This window comes from Periplaneta americana, chromosome 12, assembly GCF_040183065.1.
Source record: "Periplaneta americana isolate PAMFEO1 chromosome 12, P.americana_PAMFEO1_priV1, whole genome shotgun sequence".
NCBI lineage: Eukaryota > Metazoa > Arthropoda > Insecta > Blattodea > Blattidae > Periplaneta > Periplaneta americana.
In genome coordinates, this window is record NC_091128.1 from 98849158 (window position 1) to 98872388 (window position 23231).

General features: G+C 34.9%; 1 protein-coding gene across 1 annotated transcript in view; it reads left to right on the forward strand.

The window, feature by feature from the left end:
• The window catches only part of LOC138710706 (uncharacterized), a 75581-nt gene that overhangs the window by 33960 nt on the left and 18390 nt on the right, over window positions 1–23231 (forward strand). The window contains exons 8-15 of the mRNA XM_069841773.1: window positions 387–533; window positions 4370–4452; window positions 8244–8424; window positions 10487–10696; window positions 12540–12666; window positions 15313–15490; window positions 15992–16238; window positions 20039–20416. Coding sequence (XP_069697874.1) covers window positions 387–533; window positions 4370–4452; window positions 8244–8424; window positions 10487–10696; window positions 12540–12666; window positions 15313–15490; window positions 15992–16238; window positions 20039–20416 — 1551 coding nt within the window. The remainder of the gene's footprint in view (window positions 1–386; window positions 534–4369; window positions 4453–8243; window positions 8425–10486; window positions 10697–12539; window positions 12667–15312; window positions 15491–15991; window positions 16239–20038; window positions 20417–23231) is intronic.

Consider the following 23231-nt stretch of genomic DNA (forward strand, 5'->3'; position numbering starts at 1 on the left):
GACCTTTAAAGAGGCTGAAACGTAGAAGGAAGGATGATATTAAAATGGATTTGAGGGAGGTGGTAGGGACTGGATTAATCTTGCTCAGGATAGGGACCCACTGTGGGCTAATGTGAGGGCAGCAGTGAACCTCCAGGTTCTCTAAAAGACATATGTAAGTAAGTCAGATAGCGAAGACTGCTGGTTAATGACAGAGTTATCAACAAGCTTATCCCTCTTCCACCACCCTTCAGCTAAAATTTGCAATCTGTTCTGCACCCTATAGTATTGTATCTGTGTATTTATTGATTGATTTATCCGTTTATTCAGTTATTTAGTTATATATTATGTACTTGTGCAGTAATTTGTTGATATGTTATCGTTCATCAAATTTTTCCATTTTACAGATTGAAACTATATTGGATACAGTCTCGGCTCTGGTTGTGGAAGTTAAGTCAGCTCTAGAACAAATAATTCTTGCTCTGTCCCCATCAGAAAGTTGTCGGAGCCAGAAGGGGAATGTTGGTGAGGTTTTAGGAAAGTCATTAAAAAATGTAAGTTCATATGATATTTTCGAATAACTAAATCGGTTGGAGCTGAAAGGCAATAAGTCAGTTTTTGCAACTTTACAGGGGAAGGAATAAACATTATACCGTGAAGAAAACCAAGTAAATTTATTGAATGTTTATGTTAATTTTCTATCCTGTGTGTGCCACAATAGAAAGACAAATTCAGTGCTTCATACATATTAAAAAGAATATTTAGAAAAATTGACTTAATTCTTTTCAGCTCCGTGGTTTCTACTTACACTTCATAAATGCTTTACATATTTTAATATTACATGATATTTTAGTTATATTTATTTTTAACATAAATACCATCTACATTCAATGAAAAGATTAATATAAATTACAACTTCTCTTATGATTTAGCAAAATACAAGCTAAGTAGAATGCAGTAGGGTAAAACATACAGCTGAACTTACAAGGATTTAATTTTTTGTGACATTTTAAAATATGACTGGAGGTAAATTTCTTATTAGAATCATTACGCTTGATTATCCTCATTTAAGGTGATGCGCTACTGAAGTTTCTAAAATCCACAATTTTTTAGCTAGAGAGTTTAAATGTTTTAATCAATATCTCAATCCCACATTGTAAATTTCAATCTTCTCTCATACACAATTAAAAAAAATTAAACTTATTTTGTTTTTTTATTTTCATATTGTTAGTGAAAATCTTATTTCTAAAAAAATTATTACTTTTTAATTTTTTTTTCTTAAAGATAACACTGCATATTGTGCAATGGAGCATTAATAATGCCCTACTCTTATTTGTTCATTTGTAAAACAAAATATAATTTCTTCAATGTTCAAACGTTAGTAAAAAATAATACTGCTTTACATATAATTCTCTAGCAATAAAACTGTGTTGAATACGGCCAATCAAATGCTCCAGTTCATAACAGAGGTATTAATGAATAAGTATGCCAAGTTTCATCACTCTAGTTTTAACCTCTGAGAAATAAAATGAATACTTGTTGAAAATATAGAAAAAAATTTTTTTTTTATATAATTAAATTTAAAGTTTTAGATACTCATAACTCGTATATTAACACAATTTGTATCGATTATATAAAAGTTTACATATAATTAAGATATTGAGATAAAATTTTATTGAAACTGTACATTTTTTTAGCGCGAAAATAAATAAATTATAAAATTTGTCAAAATTCGACTATTTTCAGTAGTGCATCGCCTTAATTAAAGAGGAAAGACTATTTAGTGGTCCCGTGAATAGACTCTTTTATCTTGATCTTGTGATGGAACAAGGGAAGAAATATTTTTTTTAAGTCTGCTTGCTCAGTGTAAAATGTAGTAATCTTTGACAATAAGTTTTTAAAGAAATAATTTATTTCTATTGTCGAGCATTTGACTCTTTTCAACTTGTCTCGACTTATTTGGCATCCATTTTCAGTTTCTGCTCTTCACACTTGTGCTACAGCGAGTATTGCTACATACATGAGTCATTCCACGTCAAATCGCACAAATTTAGCTTGGAATTGACTTTCATGTCTCTGATTTAGATCAAACAAATGTTACACATTCTATGGATTGAAAAAATAAATACGGGTTTTATTATTGTTGTCTATATCGATTATTGTAGTAGATATGTGTTATCAAAGATTCTGAAATAGGTCGCGCATCATTATTGTTAAACGTGATTATCTCCACTAATAATCATCACAGAGATTTGCTCTTTGTCTCAATTTGAAGGTGACAGTACACACTTTATTCTTCGCATAATAATATAAAAATATAAGTTTGTTAACTTCGTTTTAAAAAACATTTAAATGTATAAAAATATGTTTTAATGGCAGCGACTTACTTTAAAATTACAGAAAAAAAATCCTTAAATACCTTGAAAGTATTTTAACCGCCCTTAAAAAAATCAGAACTCTACTTCGAGCCGTTGAAGAATAATTAAATGACTCACCAAGCTGCGCGTCTTGAGGTCGCGGGCTGCATAAGTACTGTTGCAAGATGATGTGCAGGTGCAGCTCCGGATGAGAGTCGTGTGACCACTTTACACTGTTCCACGGTCAGAATATCACTCTTTTACGTAATTTACATAACACAGTACTGTATTTAAATATTGTTTTTGTAAAATATACACTTGTGAAAATAACTACAGTTTACACAACACTGCACTTTTAAAACTAATCAACTACAACCAATATCAATTCTATTTAATGTCCACCACTTTGCTCTCACTTTGAAGGGAATAGTTCTTTATCATGGCCTGAGATTTTGTCAGTGGAACAAAAGAATGAAGTTGTAAGGTACCTCGCACCACTTTTGCTTGTTGGTACCTTGAGTAGAAAATATTGCTATGTTTTTTGTGTTCACTAATGGTAAACAATTTAAAAGCAATATTAGAAATGTTTTCCTAATGTTTTTGTCCAAGGTCAGATTCTTGTCACTTGACACAGTATGCGTAGCACCACTGGCGCACCACGAACACATCTTCAAAAAATTATTTTTAAAGTTATTTCTTACTCGAAATCAATCTGAAACCAACGTAGTTCTATGTAAAATACAATAGATTGTACGTATATTTTTTTGCGTTTTTAAAGTAAGCTGTTATAAAAAAAAATATTAAGTTATGTTTAAAAAGTGACCCTCTAAAACAACCCCATTTGTATTTCAACTTACACTTAAAAAATTAATATAATAATTAATTTCTTCCCATTTCAGATGGCACCAACACTCAACGTCTATGATGCATAGAATCTTAACAATGAGCATTTTCATAATGCGTCATGGATGAATTTGTCATATAATTAAAAGAGTATAAATAGTAAAATTTTAAAGTTTGATCCCAGAAAAAATTACAGACTTTTTATTTTGATCTGCACAACATATTTTAGAAGATTTAAGCAAATACTAAATGGTCACGTTTCGTATACAGGTGTTTGATTTGACATGCACACAACACAACCACGATACCTACTTCGAAAGACTTAGGAATTATTGTTAGATAAATTAAAGGGAAACTGCTAAGTGTTGAAGGGACATTACGTGCTTTTAGAACTAGAGGTTATCTGTTTATTTACGTAAAGTAACACCGCACCTCTGATAATGTATTACTCACTATCGCAGCTGCATGCTCCGGCGCGCGGTCTCACTCAATCCGAGCCTTCCGACCCGAACACACCATCAGTAAATTATTTGCACAACGACTTCTGATTCGAATAGAGTTCTAAAACCAACGCAGTTCTATGTAAAACATTTCAAAGAATATAATGATATTTTTTCCCCTTTTTAGAAGTAAGTCCCTGATATATGAAAAAGTATTTAAAAAATATAACCCCCTAAAAGGGGCCCATTTTATATTTTGATTGAACACTAAAAATTAGTACATAATACTGCAATTATTGCACTTTAAAATGATATAAATACGAAATTTCTACGATTTATAGAATCTTCAGTATAACCATTTTCATAATACGTTGCATCCAAATTTACGGAAAATGTAACATTTAATAAATTACTAAATAATTGTGTCAGCCCGAAAAAATTACACATGGGTTATTTAATTTCATCAATAGAATATATAAAAAAAAAAATTGGAGCAAATATTAAGTTGTCATGTTTCATAGGTGTTCGATTTGACATGGGATGACTCACATACAGACTTGGGACCAGCAGAATATTATGAGTTGATGTGATCTTACTTTTCTTCATAAGATGTCTCCATAGTTATTATTGTGGTGACATCTGTTACCAAGAGTTTTTTTTTTAAGAAATACTGAGATGTATGATAAGGTATCAATTTTATGTAAGAAGTTAAATTGTGTTAGTGACAATCCACTAATTTTTCATTTTCAGATTCTTCACATAAGGGATCTTAGCAAACTTCGTAGCTTCCATCAAAGAATAACTTTTAGCCTTGTTCATCTTCTACAAAAGAAGTGAGTAAATTATATCGTTCTCATATATATATATATATATATATATATATATATATATATATATATATATATATATATATATGTATGTTTACACGCTATTTTTCATGTAAATTATTCCCTGCCTTTTCATAGTGTTACGAAACTTCTAATATCTCTTTATAATGACATCAGAAACCTTAACTTTCTTGTTCATATACTTGCATGCTTGATCATTGACTCTTTCCTTTTCCTTGCTTCACTCACACATTTACTTATTGATAATTTATTCATTCAACATTCACCTTAATCTTCTGAGAATCTCTTCTCTCTTGTCCTCTTCCCTCGTATCTTCCCCTTCACTCTACCTTATCTCCTCTTCCCTTCTGTCCCTCCCTTCTTCTCTCGCTTTTATTCCACTCTTCTCCTTTTCTTATCCTTCCACTCTTCTTTCATTTCATTGTTCCGATTTTCACCTGCTCTGGTTCACAGTCTTATTTTCTCCCGTCTTCTCTGCTTCTCTCTCACTGTCATTCACTCATTTTTCGAATTTCTTCTTCCTCTTTGAATGTCTTAAATCTCTTTGTCTAATTTATACTATCTGATTCAAACACATACAGAACTTACTGTGCAGTCATTTTGAATACTGGGTGAATAGATTGTAAAGAAACTGCAATGCAGCAACCTGGCTCTAGGCTGAGCTCTTGCAGACTCCACTTATGCAAACGTCTTGTTATCAGTGATATGCTCCACTGTATCGGTAATTTGACATGCTACAAACTATTCATGTAAAATATTACTAATTATAAGCAGTTAAATTAGAAAAGAAAGATGCTGGAACCCTCTGCCTTCTTGTTCCAAACACATTGCACCTATTTAAGACGTGACTTATCACTTGTTGCATTTCTCATTGAGAATGGTATGATGTTTTCCCTGGTACTACATATTTTTTAGGTCTTTCAGGGTATGTGGATTATTTTTTGTACACTTTGTCTTTTACAATTTCCCAGAGATAAAAAGTTACAAGGTGTTAGGTCAGGTGATAGAAGGGTCACAAATTTCTATTGATAGTTCTTATCCTCGAATAGTGTAAAGAAGTTCGTCCGTAGAATAGTTGGCTGTATGTGCTGTTGTAGAATTCCATTGAAAACGGAGCATGATTTAGCTTTTTCCCTTGACTTTCATCTCTGGGGAACCCTAGAGGACAAAGTGTACAAAAATAACGTGGCTGCAAAACGGTATTTGTCGAATACAGGGGGAGAGCCATTAATCCTTCCCATTGAAGGCGTTAAGGAACCAACCTGGACAAATACCCAATGTCCCATCCCTACCTTCCCGTGGTGCAGCTGTTAGTAAGCATAATTTTACAAGCTGAACTAAAGGGAGGGGCTACTCATCAATTAGCACTGGTCAGCTTGGTGAGTTATTGGCCGAATTTGGTATTCTCTATTCAATACCTAACTCTCTCTTTACCCTTTCGTATCCAGTCCTCTGACTGAACTCTTACTGTCTTCGACCCTGATAGTATTAGAGCATTCGAGGCCTAGGAGTTCATTTCACTTTCCTTCCTACCCTTTCTACTTTTCTGTTCCTAGTGCTGACCTGCTATGGCACTAAAATCGTCCTCCAGTGACTTAAGGAGGAAAAGCTGGTGATCAACAAGATCTCCCAACTAGGTCCAGTGGACCCTTCGACCAACAGCAGATGTGGTCCTCCAGACATTCTGGGGGTTGTGTGTGAATGAAGTAGCCACCAAAACGTTAAAATATGGTGTTCACTTAAATCGGCTACAACTTGCCATTTTTAATATTGGAGTGCAAGAGGTCAAATGACTTTATTGTCACATGCCTGGCATTAGAAAACAACAACAAAAATAACGCACATACCGTGGAAGAACTGAAAAATATCATCCAAGAAAATATTGCATCTATTTCTCAATGGAAACTGCAAATGTTTGGAACAAGAAGGCAAAGAGTTTCGGCATCTCTTTTCTTCACTTGTATGAGTAAATTATGTTTTAGTTATTTGTATGGTGTAATATTTTACATTATAGTGTGTTGAATTTCCGGTACTCAGGGTGCGAATTAACAGGGGGTTTGGGGGTATTTCCGCCCCTGTTGGAAAGTTATCCTCCTCTCATAAATTCATATTAACATCTTGCCAGGGATAACTTGTATCCCCTCCTTACAAAATATAATTTTATTGTTTTAATATGGATATACTTTATAAAGTCAGCAAAGAAAATAATATTGATGTATTATCATCACCGGGAAGCTGACAACAATCAATAACTTAGGAATTACACATCTTATCTCTTAAGCCTGCTCATGGTTATAATTATTATTATTATGATCAAGATGCAAGACAAGCAACTCAGTGCAACCAAGAGTTGAGCCATATCGAGGATAATAATAATTTTATGTATAGTATTCTCTATCTAGGATTCTATCCCCCCTCATCAGAAATCATAATTCGCACTCTGCCGGTAATGCATGGGGTACCACTGATAGCATGCTGTCTGCATAAGTGGAATCTATGAGCAGCTTGGCCTTTAACCAGATTGCTGCATTGCGGTTTCTCTACAACCTGTTCATCCACTATAAATGTTTAAATGGACATAGGTCGATTCCAAATGATTATGCAGTTATTTTCTATTTTGAGAAGTGCATCATTCTTTGTGTTTCTGCAATTTTATCAAACATAGCTGTACTAGACTTGGACATACTCATTGACCAGCTAATTGACCTACATATTTTTATTATTAAAACTCCAACTTAGAATAGTCCTATTTCATAAATTGTATCCTAGGGCCTTAGTTTGGTTTGCAAAGAAATACAAAACACAATACAGAATAGAAGTTACACAAAGAAAACACAAAACACTATTGGTAATAGATAAGTAAATAACATTTAAAAATGGTAGCAATGGTAATGAATAAAATGAAAGTTTAAAATTATATTGATTGCCTGCCAGAAGTGGGTGAAATGACTTGAACAATATTTTTTCCTAAACATATTATATAAAGGTGAAGCGTACTGTAGATTACAGATGTTCAAATGTATTAGAAATGGAAGGACTGCTGGGACAAGTGTATGATGTCAGAAGGAGTCTGCTTCAAAGCAGATTAGGGTCTGAACTCGAACTCTTCTTTCTCCATCACAGGTTGGATACTTTTTGACCAGACGACATATGTTATATCGTCAGTTTACAAGTAAAAGACATTAAGTCAAAAATACTACTTCTGAGAAAAAAAAAGCGTATATAATGTACATAATGTATGTGTGGAAACTTAGAATTATTGGAAAATTAAATACTCATCAAGGAAAACAACCCACTAAAACTAATATTTTGAGGATTCGGTTTTGTCAAGAGCCTTTTCCTCAGATATAATATTTTTGACTTAATGTGTTTTGTTTGTAAGCTGACGATATAGTTACGCATTTTTTTTTTTTGGTGTTTTTTTTTTTTTTTGTTTTTTTTTTTTTTTTTAAATCTATATCACTCTCCTAGACTTCTGTAAAATACATTTTCTAATCTAAATTTTGTAATACCGTAAGTTTAAGGCAAGCTTGTTCCAGTGTGTATGTGTCTGTAACTCAGTCCCCAAACAGAAGTGTCATATCTTTTTTAAGAAATGTTGGAAATAAAAAAGATCGAGAATGACTCACTGACACTGTAACAGGCCTTGGGCAATATACTTGTTTGGATGATGGTGATGGAAATGAAAAAAAGAGAAAGAGAGAGAGAGAAATATGCTTTTATTTGTTAAGTATTTATGTTAGTGCAGTAGTTTAATATAATATTTTGAAATGCAGGGAAAGTTTCAATGACATGACAAGCGCCAATAAGGTGCGCTCGGTAGCTCGCAACTTGGAACAATTGATAGAGGAGTTGCCCATTTTTCTACTTCGCTTGGAAGAGGTCACTGCTGCTCTTGATGACAAGCTGGAGTGGAGAGAGTTCAAGTTCTGCTTCAAAGTTGGCACTTCTAAAGTGGTGAGTGTTAGGATTCCTGCAATTAAACATCTTATTTCGTTTTTTAAACAGAGTTAAACTGTAGAGTATTTAAGATAATTGAAATGTTCAAACATTTACGCTACATTTTACTAGTAAGAAAAAGTTTGACTCAACTATACTTCAGTCAATATCAGATCAGTCTGTCATTGTCTGTTATTTGACTATTTCTCACCAAATGAACGATTGTTTATCTGTGGTAGGTCCTGTCTAATTTGTAGTGAACAGAGGAATTGTGGGGCAGATTTTCTTCAAGTTTCTCAGTTTCCTTTGTCATTTTTATTCAACTATTGCGCCATTATCATGTTTCGTCTTTGGATATCTGAATAAATTGTGCATGCACACGACAGGCTGATTTGTATTTAAAATAATTTTTACACAGAAAAATGCGTTGCTCTAGAGTCAACTGTCTAACTATCTCCACGATTGACTGTATAGGCTATTGTTACGAGACCATTAGAGAACAGAGTAAGTCTTGAATTGTTGGCCAGCAGGGGAGGAAGCAGAGTTGAACTTTGAGAATGGCATGTGAGTGGTAGCAGAGACTTAAAACATCTCATGAGCAGACAAGAATTATAAATAAAGCTCTGTATAACACTGATTATAAAGAATCTGCAATCATTACTTTGTTGAGGACTGTTCAAATGATCTCGAAGTAGTATTATCATTATAAGGCCCGGATTTTAATGACCTAAAAATACTTTTAAAAAAGGCTTTAAAAATGATTTTTTAAGACCTAAAAATGAATTTAAAATGACCAAAATAGAAAAGAAAAAAAAACTTAAATTACATTTATTTTGATCTTGCTACACAGTCATTTTTCACTCAATACAGGTTTGCAGGAAGTTATAGATACCTTTCGTAAATTTTCAAATGTGAAGGACTGGAACTAGTCATTTAAAAAGGCCTTATATATCAAGAAGCTCCGTTCAATATCGACGGAAAAAAAAAAGTGCATACAAACAATGCAGGTAGCCTCACATAGAATTGGAATATATCAGTCCCCTAACTTCCCATTGTGCAACTCAAACCAAGAAATAGATTCGGAACACCTCGAAATCTGTGCTTCAGTGACTGACCATGACAGTATCTTTGAAAAATATTGGAGTGCAAGAAGTCAAATGACTTTATTGCCCCAAATGCCTGGCATTAGAAAACAACAACATGTTCTCATATTTGTGAGAGGAAAAAATTAAACCTGTTGATATTCAAATATATAAAATTTACAGAGTTCAAGCGCTCTATTATTTATTTATTCAAAAATGATTTTCTTTTTTGAAAAACTGCCAACTTTGTTAGGTATACCCCTTAAAGAACATGCAGTAAAAATTTCAGCTTCCTAACATAAAATTTGTGGAATCCTTAGCAATATGAATGCAGAGAAGTGAGCAAAAAAAAGTTAAAGAGAAAAAGGCGAGAAAATGAGTTTAGAAGTTTGAATGTATTTTAAACTTACGAGCATAGCTCTTTTGAAGAAGTCGTAATTAATGACACAAAACTGCTGTAGGGTTCTAAACCTTCGTCAAAGTGTAAAGTAGACATTATACCAATAGATTCATTTTCTACAAAAAACAAGAAATGCTATTTTTGACGAAGAATTGCCAAATTTTCATCATCTCCACCCTTAAAATGCCCTCAGAATTTCTTATAAACTGTACAAAATGCCCTGTCTGAGAAAAATGTCAAAAAAAGAATAAATAAATAAATGGCCTCTAAAATGGTTTCATTTCACTCCTCTAGGTATGAGTCATGTTTATTTTCTACAGAGCATCGTCCTAGAATCATCATAAAAAAATGTAAAATCATCGAAATCTGAGTTCTATTTATGTCAATCTTCTGTGGAGGTGGAATGACTGCACTACTCTCTACTCACTGAAGAGAGACTTTCTAATGCTTTGTACTAACGTAGACCAGCATCTCTTTCATTCATTTTTCTTGTATTTACATAGTGTATAATTTCTTTTACACACATGATTAACATTTATTAACGAGAAAACTGGTATATTCGCGATGTGTAAAGCAGTGTAACGTTTCTTTTTTATAGTCTGGAATGCTGCAGAAGTTGTTGACCCATAGTAGTACTCTGCAGGATGTGTTGGTACAACTATGCGACCTCGTGCAAAGAGACACTTTCACACAGTCATTGTTCACTTTGGGGCTGTTGGATCCAGCACACTATGGTGGTTCCACTGGTGAGAATAATCATAGTGCAAGGGGTCATATGCACTCCACACCAAAGCAACATGGATACAAGGTAATTCACTTCTGTTAATACATCAGTAATTACAAGGAATAAAAATTGAACGAGTACACACTGGTATTTTGTAGTGGGGTCTCTTAACCTTTTTCTGAATCCTGCTTTCTCTACATTAGGAAGGAGATTCCATACATACTGTGCAATGGAGTAAAACTGATAAAAAAAGCGAAGAAATATTTAAACCACGAGATAGATATATGAGTTACATTTCAAAATAAAAATTTTTGCTTGGTTAATAAGTATTTAATAATAAAGTTCATTGTCATCAAAACATATCAATGGGCCAGTTCAAAAGGAAAAGCTTTGAGATAACTGCATTTTAAAGTTTCATATTGCTGTAAAACTCCAGTTAATATCATTCTAATTGAAACTTATAGTTTATGAAGAGCATTATTAATTTGGAGTAATTTCAATGATCCTTGGCTTTTTCACAGCAACATGAAACTTTAAAATGAAATTATCTCAAAACTTTACATTTTGAGTTGTTTTCCTTTTGAACAGGTTTGTCGATATACAAATTCCACATCATCCATTAATGGTGGTCTTGTCAAATTTCTGTTTTTCAGGTACTCACCTTAATTATTAGCCTATTTTTAATATATGCTATTCATCTTAGATAACTCTTGTGATCTAAGTTAAATTTAACACACTTTTATTTTCAACAACTAGTCATTATTGTAACATGGAAAAAAATATAAAGCTTGAATTTATCCTTATTATATACAGTAGAACTCCTTTTAACAAATCTCTAAGGGATTCCTTTTCTTAAAAGGGGGTTTACATAAAATGGGAAGGAAAGGCTAAAATAACTAGTACTAACGTGTGTTATATATACCAAACATTACAATTACTTGCAAATCAGCCTTTCAGGTATATTTTGAATGAAAATCGAAATTATTCAAATCAACTTTACAGGGAGTTATACCTGAAAGCTTGATTTGCATAATACATGTCACTGTTCGTTAACAGAAAACCACAATTTAAGTCACACAGAGTTAGTGTGCACTCATTGTTGGTGCTTGACGGTTGTCAGCCCACTTTGAGGTCTATGGATACAGAAGGAAAAATTGGATCGGTGTCTGGTAGAGTTCCTGGTTAGCTCAGTTGGTAGACCATTGGTATGTTTAACCAAAGGTCCTGGGTTCGATACCCGGCCCCGGAACAATTTTTCATTCGAAATTATTTATTACAATTACTTAATTAGGTCTATAATTATTATTTGCAATACATTTCATTTTAATATTTTTTAACTCTTCAAATGGTGAGGCATGAATGTTTTTCCATTTTGTTGAACCTGAACCACACTAAAACTAAGCAATGAAAATTCTTTTTCTTCTTCATTATTCCCCATAATGAAGTACTTGTCAAACTATACTTTTTTTTCCATATGCGATAGTGTTATTTGAGGACAAACCTCAAAATCCCTTATTATTTTCACTTTTAGTCCGTCTATAATAAACACTGATCAAAATACCCCTCTTTTCTCGTGAAAAACAACAACTGAATAGACTACAGTGGACTATAGTGGACTTTATGTTGTCAGCAAACAGCTGGATACATTAAGAAGATTGATTGATAATGACGCATAAACAGTATAAACTAACAAAAAACTCTCGTGCAGTGAAACGGCAGTGAATTGCATGAGCATGCATGTGACCAGTAAGGCAAGTATTGGCAGCACTGTACTGTCTCAGCAGAAACGTCAATCACACACCTATTGTAATCAGACCTTAAATTAAACATATGAAAATAATAATAATTTAAATTAGGATATAATTTTATTTACTTCTTTACAATACAACTCACACCTTACAATGTATTTTTGTTTTATTTTTTCCAGCTGAATTTGGTGGAGTCATTGTGTGTACCACCAATGTCTAGAAATAGTTTATTATCTAAATCTGCCATTCAGCTACTCAGTTCTGGTCAAGCAACAGATATGGTGTTTGAAGTGGTCACTTCACAAGGTTTGTAATAAGACTTATCCTAATGTTACATGGGGCACTTTTCACATGGCATGAATATGACTAAAAATGCTTAAGAAAATGTTGTAATATTTTAATTGAGGGGGAAACTTTACCTGCGATAATAATGCTTACCGAAATTTGTGGTTTATCTTTTGTCAATATATTAACATAATTGTATTGCTTAATTTTTTCTTTAGGAATGAATAATATAATAATGTATTATGGGTAGTCAAAAATGAAACTACATATCACAACTAACTTCGCAGTACCATATCTATAGTTTCAGGAAGCCAGGGAGAGTACTTTCATGCGAAAACATTTTCAGTATGTGCAACATCAATATCCAGGACCATCCATATCCGTCATTGGAAATTTCTACAAACATTAGCATGTGATTCTTCTATGACATTCTTCTATGACATGGAGCACTGCTGCCAGAATTGCATGTCGAAAATTTTTATTTATGTGGATATGGATGCAGAGGCCTATATGTTGTCTTTTGAAAATCTCTATAAGAATTAATTACATAGATAAAGATCTGGGAAGTACAGTGACCAGGGTCATCAAGAGCTGAAATTCTCTGGAAAATTGTTAAACAGCATTCCCTTTTCATAATACTCTCTTTGAGAATGTCCAGTAGCTTGTTATGGCCTTGATCATCTCTTTTTTAGATGGCTAAGTCTTTTGTTAAAATAAGTTTTAATACTTTTTATTACATAATTAAAGAGTGTTTAAGTATGTAAAAAAACTTTCAAATGCCCTGTAACCAGAGAATGAATTTCGAGTTAGGTATTTAAATGACAAGAATTTCTGGGCTTGTGGGAATATTACAGAATGTTGAATTGCAATTTCTGTTATTTTATATCGTGCTTTAATTGCATAATAAGAATGAAATTTCACATAAAATCTGTTAAATGGCTAAATCAGTGTGCAAATATCCATTTATTATTTTTTTATTTTTTTACATTACAATATTAATAAATGGTAGTTAAGACTGATATCATATCATTAAATCAGTTGCAGTGAGCTTTTAAAACATATTAATATTTTGTAAAATTTATTCGAAAACCATTGTTTTAATTACCAAAGTTTGTAGGATCACCTAAACATAAAGCATCATAGCAGGTCATTAATGACTTCTGGCAATGAAACTATAACAAAATCTACATGATAGAAGTATGTTTTATTCCATGAAGAAAATTCAGTAATAAACAGAGACCCTGTATTCAAATGTTCTGCCTTGATTTTATCTTGTCTTGATTCTGAATCAAAATTATCCTGAGAAGCTACACGACAGAAAGAGACCATTCAAATTTGCTGTTACTGCTGCTGATGTTTAATTAGATTTCATGTCAGCGTCATCATCAGTTAATAGTGTTTTACTGTGTTCTGTTATCTAAATGATTAGTGTATCAACTTTCTGTACTGTTGTCAGTGTGCCTGGGGAAAACCCAGGAAAGAAATATGGATCCTAGCATGCAAGGATTTTGGTTGCCTCTAACAATAATTACCTTAAGAAAAGGCACCATGAAATTAACAGTTTAATAAGCAAACAGAGTAGAGAGTATTAGTAATAAATTACAAATATAATACTAGAATAACAAATTATAAAAATGGATACACAAGAAATAACCCCAAGTATAGGGCTGGTAGCAAAGAATGATTTTTGAGATACCCAACTATAATAACTAAATATTTCTCGGAAGGAGAAAACTAATGATTTAGCCTAAGATGGAGAATAATAATGATAATGATAGGCACTGGAAAAAGATGAAAATCCTGTAGAATAACATACGATATCCACACTGGACAAGAGCTGCCTCAAATAAAGTAATAAAGTACAGAACTCCAACCTTGAGATGACGCGGATCACAATCCACATAGCCATGTCGTCATAGGCACACACAACTATTACCACACACCATATTTTCCATATGAAGAATCTTCTCTAGTCATATAGCAATGATAACAATACTCGGAATGTAACAAATGATAGAGAGCTGGCCAATGCTCTGCTTACAATGAGATGCGTCATAGTCAGGTCTATGCGACTATAACGTCAAATCAGCATCCCATCGAAGTGAGTCCTCCATGTAGTCGACTATATTCCCGTCCAACTAGCCGTGCAACCCCAGGCTAGACAATCACGGGTTACAGACTGCCGACGAGTGATATGCTGAAGCTCGGACACAACTTGCCCTGGCTATCTCCTTCTGCCGAGTGAGAGACCTTGTCCCACGGGGCAGCTGCTTCCTCTTCGCCAGGCAAGGTACTCCCTCTATCATCCCCCAGTCTCCAATTGGAGACGCACGAAAAGGGGGTGCATTCAAGAATGGAAAAGAACAAGATATAGCCACCAACATACAAAAAATATCCCTGCAGCATGTAAATATATCACAGTACAGATACTTGCAAGTTCGAGTAGTTGGGAATTATTCTTAGAGTGTACCCATTTACCTCTGGCGTCATTGCATTAATTCTTAATCACAATATCATTATCATCATCCCTTAGTTTTGCTAACCAATACTGCATCATTGTATTGGACATAAAATAAGAGCTCATAATTATTTGGTCAGTGACTTGACTGCAAGTAAATTGACAGAATAGAAAATAAAATTAAAAATAAAAATATATATATTTTTTAGAAGCTCCAGATTGTGTGATAGATCACACACAAGGGCAGGCAGTGGAGGCCACACCAACTGAACAACAGCAGGAGGGGGAGGAAGTGTGCAGTATACAGGCACACAGAGTCATTGTTGCAGCCCGTTGTGACTGGTTCCGACGTGCACTTCTCTCTGGTATGAGAGAAGCTATCGATAGGTAAACATAACACCTGTAGACAGTGTTTCTTATGATCAGTTTATTAGCTTAAGCCCTTCCATTCTGATGCCGACGTAGAATTGACATGAATACTGTAATGAATACCCAAGGGCAGATCTTTCACTGCAAACCAACATTTTTCAGTCTTTCCTATTTTCTGCCTGCCTCTTTGTCTTCTGCATGTGATTCATATATCTTAATGTCGTCTATCATCTGATATCTTCTTCTGCCACGAACTCTTCTCCCTTTCACCATTCCTTCCAGTGCATCCTTCAGTAGGCAGTTTCTTCTCAACCAGTGACCCAGCCAATTCCTTTTCCTCTTTCTGATCAGTTTCAGCATCATTCTTTCTTCATCCACTCTTTCCAACACAGCTTCGTTTTTTACTCTGTCCATTTCACACGCTCCATCCTATTACAGTATTACATCTATAATTTAAGATAATGTAAACTGGAATTTAATCTGCAGGAGTAAATTAATGCTTGTTTTTACTTTCCACAGGAAAATTGTTATACATGACACCAGTCCGTTTCTGTTCTCGACATTCCTGAACTATTTGTACAGTGGCCAGCTGGAGACAAAAGAGCTAAGTGTCGATCAACTTGCTGATCTCATGCTGCTCAGTGATCGATACGAGGTGGACTCACTGAAGCAGGCTTGTGAACAGGGACTTAAGAGGCATATAGATGAGGACTCGGTGCTTTATTTCCTCAGCATGGGTGATCAGTTCAATGCTAAGCTGTTGCGGGTGAGTTTCACATTGTATGGCGAACAGTGAATTGTTGTTGTTTTCTAATGCCAGGCGTTTGACAATAAACTCATTTGAACTCTTGCACTCCAATATTTTTCAAAGATATTATCATTGTCAGCCACTGAAGCACAGATTTTGAGGTGTTCCGAATCCATTTCTTGGTTTCAGTTGCACAATGGGTAGTTACGGGACTGATATATTCCAATTCTCTGCAGGTTTTTGGGCAAACAGTCATGGCCTGTTGCCAATCTAAGTGCAGCTACAGACGATTTTCATGGTAATTCGGGAATAACTGTGGATTATGACTCAGAGAGTTCCATTTTTTCCCTTGGGATTGTGTTATCAAATTTTGTTTGTTGAAGTCTAAGTATGTGGATTTAATAAATCTTTTCACAGAGTAATACGTAGATTTAGTAACAGGTCTGTAAGTAGCGGTGCTGCCCTTTGCTAAAGCATCCATATTCTCGTTTCCTAGGATTCCACAATGGGATGGTATCCATTGAAATACAATTCTTTTATTGAGTGTTATTAATTGAGAGAGCATTGAATTGTAGAATCACATTTTCATGAGAAAGTGAATTCTAAATAGTTCAAATACATACTCGTAGTTTATCAACTCTTTCAGTGGTGGTAAGAGGAAGATGATGAGGTATAACTTCACTTTACAGATATACATACTAACATCATACACAGATGCACAAATACAACATGGATACACATAAGTACAAAAAATGCGAAAACATACTATGTGTTACATATTACATGACCGTAATACTGATGTTGCCATTGTCGTTGTATACAAGACATTGTAGGCAATTAATGGAGCGTGTGGCATTGAGAAAATCAATGCATTCATAGAGGGAGATGATGCAGTCTGCTAGTTGGTGGAATCAATTTACAAGGGACGGGTAGTAAAAACACAGACAGAGGTAGACACTCTCATACAAAAACAGACACACAACATTCATCCAAATAGAGTAGAGCCTTGATTATCTGTTCCTCAATTATCTATAGCCTAAATAGGAAACTCGATTTTTAAGCGTAACACAGTAATGACTTACAACTGCTTTTGTCTACTTTCTGAATTGTGCCTTACGCTATCAAGCAACTTCACCATATGCGTAATTTTCATTTCGTTTTATCAGTACTAAATAAACACTTTCACCCTCTTTGGACTTACTGACTTACGGCTTTTAAGCAACCCAGAGGTTCATTCCCGCCCTGACATAAGCACGCTATCGGTCCCTATCCTGTGCAAGATTAATCCAATCTCTATCATCATATCCCACCTTCCTCAAATCCATTTTAATATTATCCTCCCAACTACGTCTCGGCCTCTTCAAAGATCTTTTTTCCTCTGGCCTCCCAATTAACACACTCTATGCATTTCTGAATTCTCCCATATGTGCTAAATGCCCTGCCCATCTCAAACGTCTGGATTTAATGTTCCTAATTATGTCAGGTAAAGAATACAATGCGTGCAGTTCTACATTGTGTAACTTCTCCATTCTCATGTAACTTCATCTCTCTTAGCACAAACATTTTCCTAAGCACCTTATTTCAAAACACACTTAGCGTCTGTTCCTCTCTCAAAGTGAGAGTCCAAGTTTCACAACCATACAGAACAACAGGTAATATAACTATTTTATAAATTCTAACTTTCAGATTACCCTCTTTGGTCTACCATAAAAAATGTCACTTCGTGCCCACTAGCTGCAATATTCCTTAGTAATTACTAATTACTAAGATGAGAATGAACGTAAGCAAAATTAGTTGTAAGGCAGTGCAGGAAAATAACAGCAAGCAAGCAAGCAAGCAAGCAAGCAAGCACTGTCTTGTGTCTCACTATGGGGAGCATAGGATCAAAATGTAAGAGCGTCATTTTGACCTATTTGTGACTAGGGTCTTCACTTCTCTCCTTTGTCTGTCTGGTTCTCTTTCTTTGTGGTTTCTGTGGTAAGCTAACTTCGGGGTCATGAGTTATCGATCCAAATCGTGGTGGGAGGGCTGCTTCCTTACCATGAGTTTTCTGTTGGGGTTCTCTCCCTTAGCCTTTGTGGAACCCTCCACAACCTGCAAGGCACCAGATCCCTCTGCTTGCATTCCCTGCAGAGGAAGGGTTGCCTCTTCCACCAGCTTTGCCATTCCAATAGTCTCCATTTCCACTGCCACTGTCTTTGAGGTTTTCACTGTAATCCTGGCAAGGGACCCTTAGAGGGTACTATCAGTTGGAGCCAACTGAACCCAGGTTTTTTTTTTTTTTTGAAGTGGTTACTCCTCCCTCTCACCCTTTCACAACCTGGCTTGGGACAGGCTTTGGCGGGTTTAGAAAAGTAACAGACTATTTAAAATATTTTAAATGACATCAGATAGATTTAAGTCCATAAATATTTATAATACAGATTATCCGTTTTTTCGATTAACCATTCACTATGACCCATCCATTAAAATGGATAATTGAGGTTGTATTGTAAACACAAACATATACATAAAATATGGATATTAAAACACACACACCATACAAAGACAGAGAGATACAAACACGGGTACAGAGACACGAGCATTCATTCATAGATCCATATATTGGCAAGCATCAATTCCATATCTCTTTGGTGTTTGATGTTTTGTTGAGGTGGTGGGTTTCCCCCAGATTCTACACTTGTATTTATTCACAGTACCATTCAGATGGAATGTTACCTTGTAGGTGAAGCATGCAGAATTGATTTCCATCTCTATCCATTTTCAGTAACATGTTATCACAAAACCTCTTCTAAGTACATGAGTATTTGGTTTAATGTGATGTAACAGTTGGAGTTTATACGCACACATACATAAGCGTTTGTGAACTACATTATGGACTGTAGAAAGAGAAAGCTGCAGTTGTGTAGAGAGACTGTACGAATTGATTTAAATGGGATTTGTTGGAATGATCATCTAATGCGCTCAACAGTTTGGTGAGATGTTTTTGGTCATCTTGGTGATTTTTTGTGTGCAACACAGTCAATTTCATTTAGATGCCTCTACCACTTCTTAATTGACTTAAAACTAGATGTAGAACCACCATGCACTAGTCTGAATTTATGGACACGTGTAACTAATTTAATTCTGTAAACCATAAAACACAATCTACTTTTTGTTGAATTGTTGCTATTATTGTCGATCTCGTTCAACAACTGAATGTCTTCATCCACAATATTGACATCATTATGATAGAAACTTAAAGCCTCTTGTTACTTATCAGCTTTTGCCACCCAAACGGCTTTCCACCACTGTGATTCACTTAGCAATGGTTAACATTTGAATGTATCTTCACTGCACCTACAATAACAGAAATGAGCCACAATTATGCTTTCCGTGAAATATATGTTTACATTATGGGCACCCTGTATTTCAAACCATTTAAAATAACATAACACCATTTTTTACATATGATTTGAGACTTTCACAGTCTGTATTGTACCATAGACGTAAGGACATCCAATGTTTTGGAGCTGTCTACTGCCTCATATTAGAGTAGGGGAGAAAAGAAGAATCTATCTGTTGGTTTTTTGGATCTGATAACAAAAAATGTCATCCAGGATTTGTAATTACTCCAATAAATAGGTTCCTGTTTTCTTGCTTCTCTAATAATGGAGTCAGTTTAACTCAAAAACACTGGATATCTCTACATCTGTGACATTCACCACACTTTGTTACTCTTAAAAATAAATGTAATTGTAATTAAATGCTCTTTGAAGTTCATACATTATGGATAAATTATTCACAGGTTTGTGATTGTCATTTTGTTTTCTTTTCAGAGTGCGTGCTTAAATTTCATTTCCCTTAATCCTGATATCGTGGACAGTGAACTTTTTGAAGAACTGCCACAAAATCTGCAAGCAGAAATTTATGATCTAGTTATATGGGTGAAACCCAGAAAATCTCAGACTACAGAGAAGTTGTTGCCTTTCCCGGAATGTCCTAGTCCTGAAACTCCAACATCGGTTTCCTCAAGTCTTGCTGATATTGAAGAGATGGCATCCAACATACACATCAACAGTCGGGAGGTGGAAGCATCAGACAGCAGTTCCTTGGAGGAATTGCCTCTCACACAAGACTCTGCCAGATTAGAGAGCTGTTTGGTGCAGCTACGGGACATTGTGGGAGAGCAAGTCTCTAGAGAAGAGCTTGTGCAGGCATGTTTGTTTATTTTCTAATTTCCGTTTTCTGTGAAGTGATGTTACAGAATGATAGGTTATAATGAAATTTGAGAAAGCCATTCAACTTTGTGAATACGTTTCTTTGAGTGCTGGTACTTATCATCCATAGCATTCAAGATATGTTACTTTTCAGTACATCTGTGTTTAACAATTTGGAATGTGTGAACATACTTTAAGTTAGGGTTTGCTGTATTTAAGATACAAGAATCAGTTTATTTTACGATTGCCTTAAGCACAGATGAAGAACTATGTGGATAGATAATGAATGATTAGACATTAAGTTACTAGTAACTTCTTTTAATTCATAATTGGTAGTTTTGATTGATCAGGAAACATAATGAAACAGTTTAAAACAAATCTTCTAGTCATTTTGCAACTTAAATGTATTCCGACATCGTGTTTTGAGTGGAAGAAGTTTGAACTGCTGTTGGTTATTTTATTCTATGAATACTAATACTCATCTGTTCACCGCTGTTAATTGACTTGGCTAACTTCAAGGAATAAATTTCAGTACAGTTGCATTTAACATCCAGTAATGGTTAGCATGCCTGACCATGAAACAGGCGGGCCCGGATTCAAATCCTGCTTGGGACAAGTTACCTGGTTGACATTTTTTACGGGGTTTTCCCTCAACCCATTAAGAGCAAATGCTAGGTAGCTTTCGGCGCTGAACCCTGGACTTATCTCGCTGCATTATCACCTTCATATCATTCAGACACTAGATAACTACAGCAGCTGATAAAGCGTCGTAAAATAACCCAATTAAAAAAAATAAACATTAAATTCAATAAAAATAATAAGAAACAGTATATTCCTCGTCCAACCATTCATTCCAGTCCACAATTAAAAGGCTAATGGTATTTTAGTCTTTTTAGAGGAATCTGTCCCTTAATCGATAGTCCGCGTTGAACCCACCATCTAATATCAGAACATGATGAAACTTTGGTTCATTTCAGAGCAGACTGACGAGGAGAGGTTACAGTTTCAGAATAATCGAATTCGATAATTCTGTTTTCAATGTAATTTTTAATATGTATATTTTACTTATACAAAGCTACATTAAGTAGTGCTCAAAGTTGCAGAGTTATTGACAGAGAAATTCGCAGTTCTCGATCTCTAATTTTATTTAATGTTTGTGTTGGTCCAGTGCCAAGACACTTGACAGTAAAATCATTCGACATATTTTATTTAATGAATTTACCTTCTGTAGATCAGATCGCCACTATAGTTTAATGCATTAGACACAACAGTGGTAACAGAGAAGTCTTGCGTTTTGAGACCACTGTAGTCGGTCTGCTTTTTTCTTTCTTTTGTTCTTGTCCTGGTATTTTAATTTTAGAGTTATCATAGATAATACCACGAGAAGTTTTGAGGTTCTTCTTCTTCTTCCTCAGTAAGGGCGTAGACAGCTACTAAAACACTTAGGCACGAATGGCCGATTGTGTGCCCCATACACTCGAAATCAACGCAGGAGACCACAGTGGGTGACCATCTTCACGATGCTGCTAGGTGTGATTTCCTGATTTTCCTTGGGAGACACCATGTGTTCCCTGATGTATTGATGCCTGATGTGGCTTAAACCTGGACAATCCAACAGAATGTGAGGTGATGACCCAACATCCGTCCCACATTTCCTAAAAGTTGGGTCCTCTCTGAGACCCAATATATTAGGACATCTTATAAGTAATGTCGGTTTTTTAAGTTTGGTGTTTTGTAAGATTTTAATGATTTTCTTTAGTTGGGCAATGCTATTTACAGGACGCTGTGGTTGTTACTGCATATTATGAGCACATGATAGTTCCCAATTGTTAATACAGACCATATAAAATGGAGATGATAAAGTTTGAGTTTTGAGTCCTACAGCACTACTGGAAACAAGGTTATAAAGCTGCTACCACAACTCGAAGAATATGTTAAGTCGAAGTTGAAGGTGTCATTAGTGAATGTGCAGTACAGCGATGGTTCTAGCATTTCAATAAAGGAGGAGGAGACATTAAAGATCTACAACGTCCTGGAAGACCTAAGGTATGGAACATTGAGAATACATGGAGAGTCTTGGAAGAAAATTCACAAAAAAGTATTCGTAGATTGCCAGAAGAACTTTGTGCTACAAAAAATACAGTACATCGCCACATTAAGATGCTTAGAAAATCATACAGAAGTTGTAGATTTATATTTCATGAATTGACACCTGAAGAGGCTCAACACAGAGTGAATATCTGTTGTCAGCTTATTGCTAATCCCATGGATATTAGATTTATTAGGAGAATAGTCACATGTGATGAAAAATGGATATATTACAGCAACTCTAACACCTCGAAACATTGGCTCGATCCCTGTCAGCCTGCCAAAGTCATTGTTAAACAAAATTGGTTCAGCTCCAAAGTAATGTTATGTTTCGGGTGGAATTTTAAAAGTGTGAGAGTTCCAAATGGACATGCAGTCGATTTGGATCTGTATTCTCAATAGCTAGAACGAGTTCATGAAGTTTTGAGAGATTGGTACTCGGCATGAGTAAATGAAAATATAATTCTCTTGCATCAGGACAATGTGAGACCCCATTCCATTCGGACAACCATGGAAAAAAATCCAGGAATTATTGGAAATCGAACTGCTACTACACCCAGCATATAAACCTGCTCTTGCACCTTCAACGCCCGCTCCCACGTAACAGAATTGAATCAAATCGAAACGAAATGTCTGCTGCTGCTCACATCTAGTGGAATCGAACTGGACAGTACTTTTGTGTTTTGTCGTACAAAAGAGGATAATTCTACACAAGATTTATTAA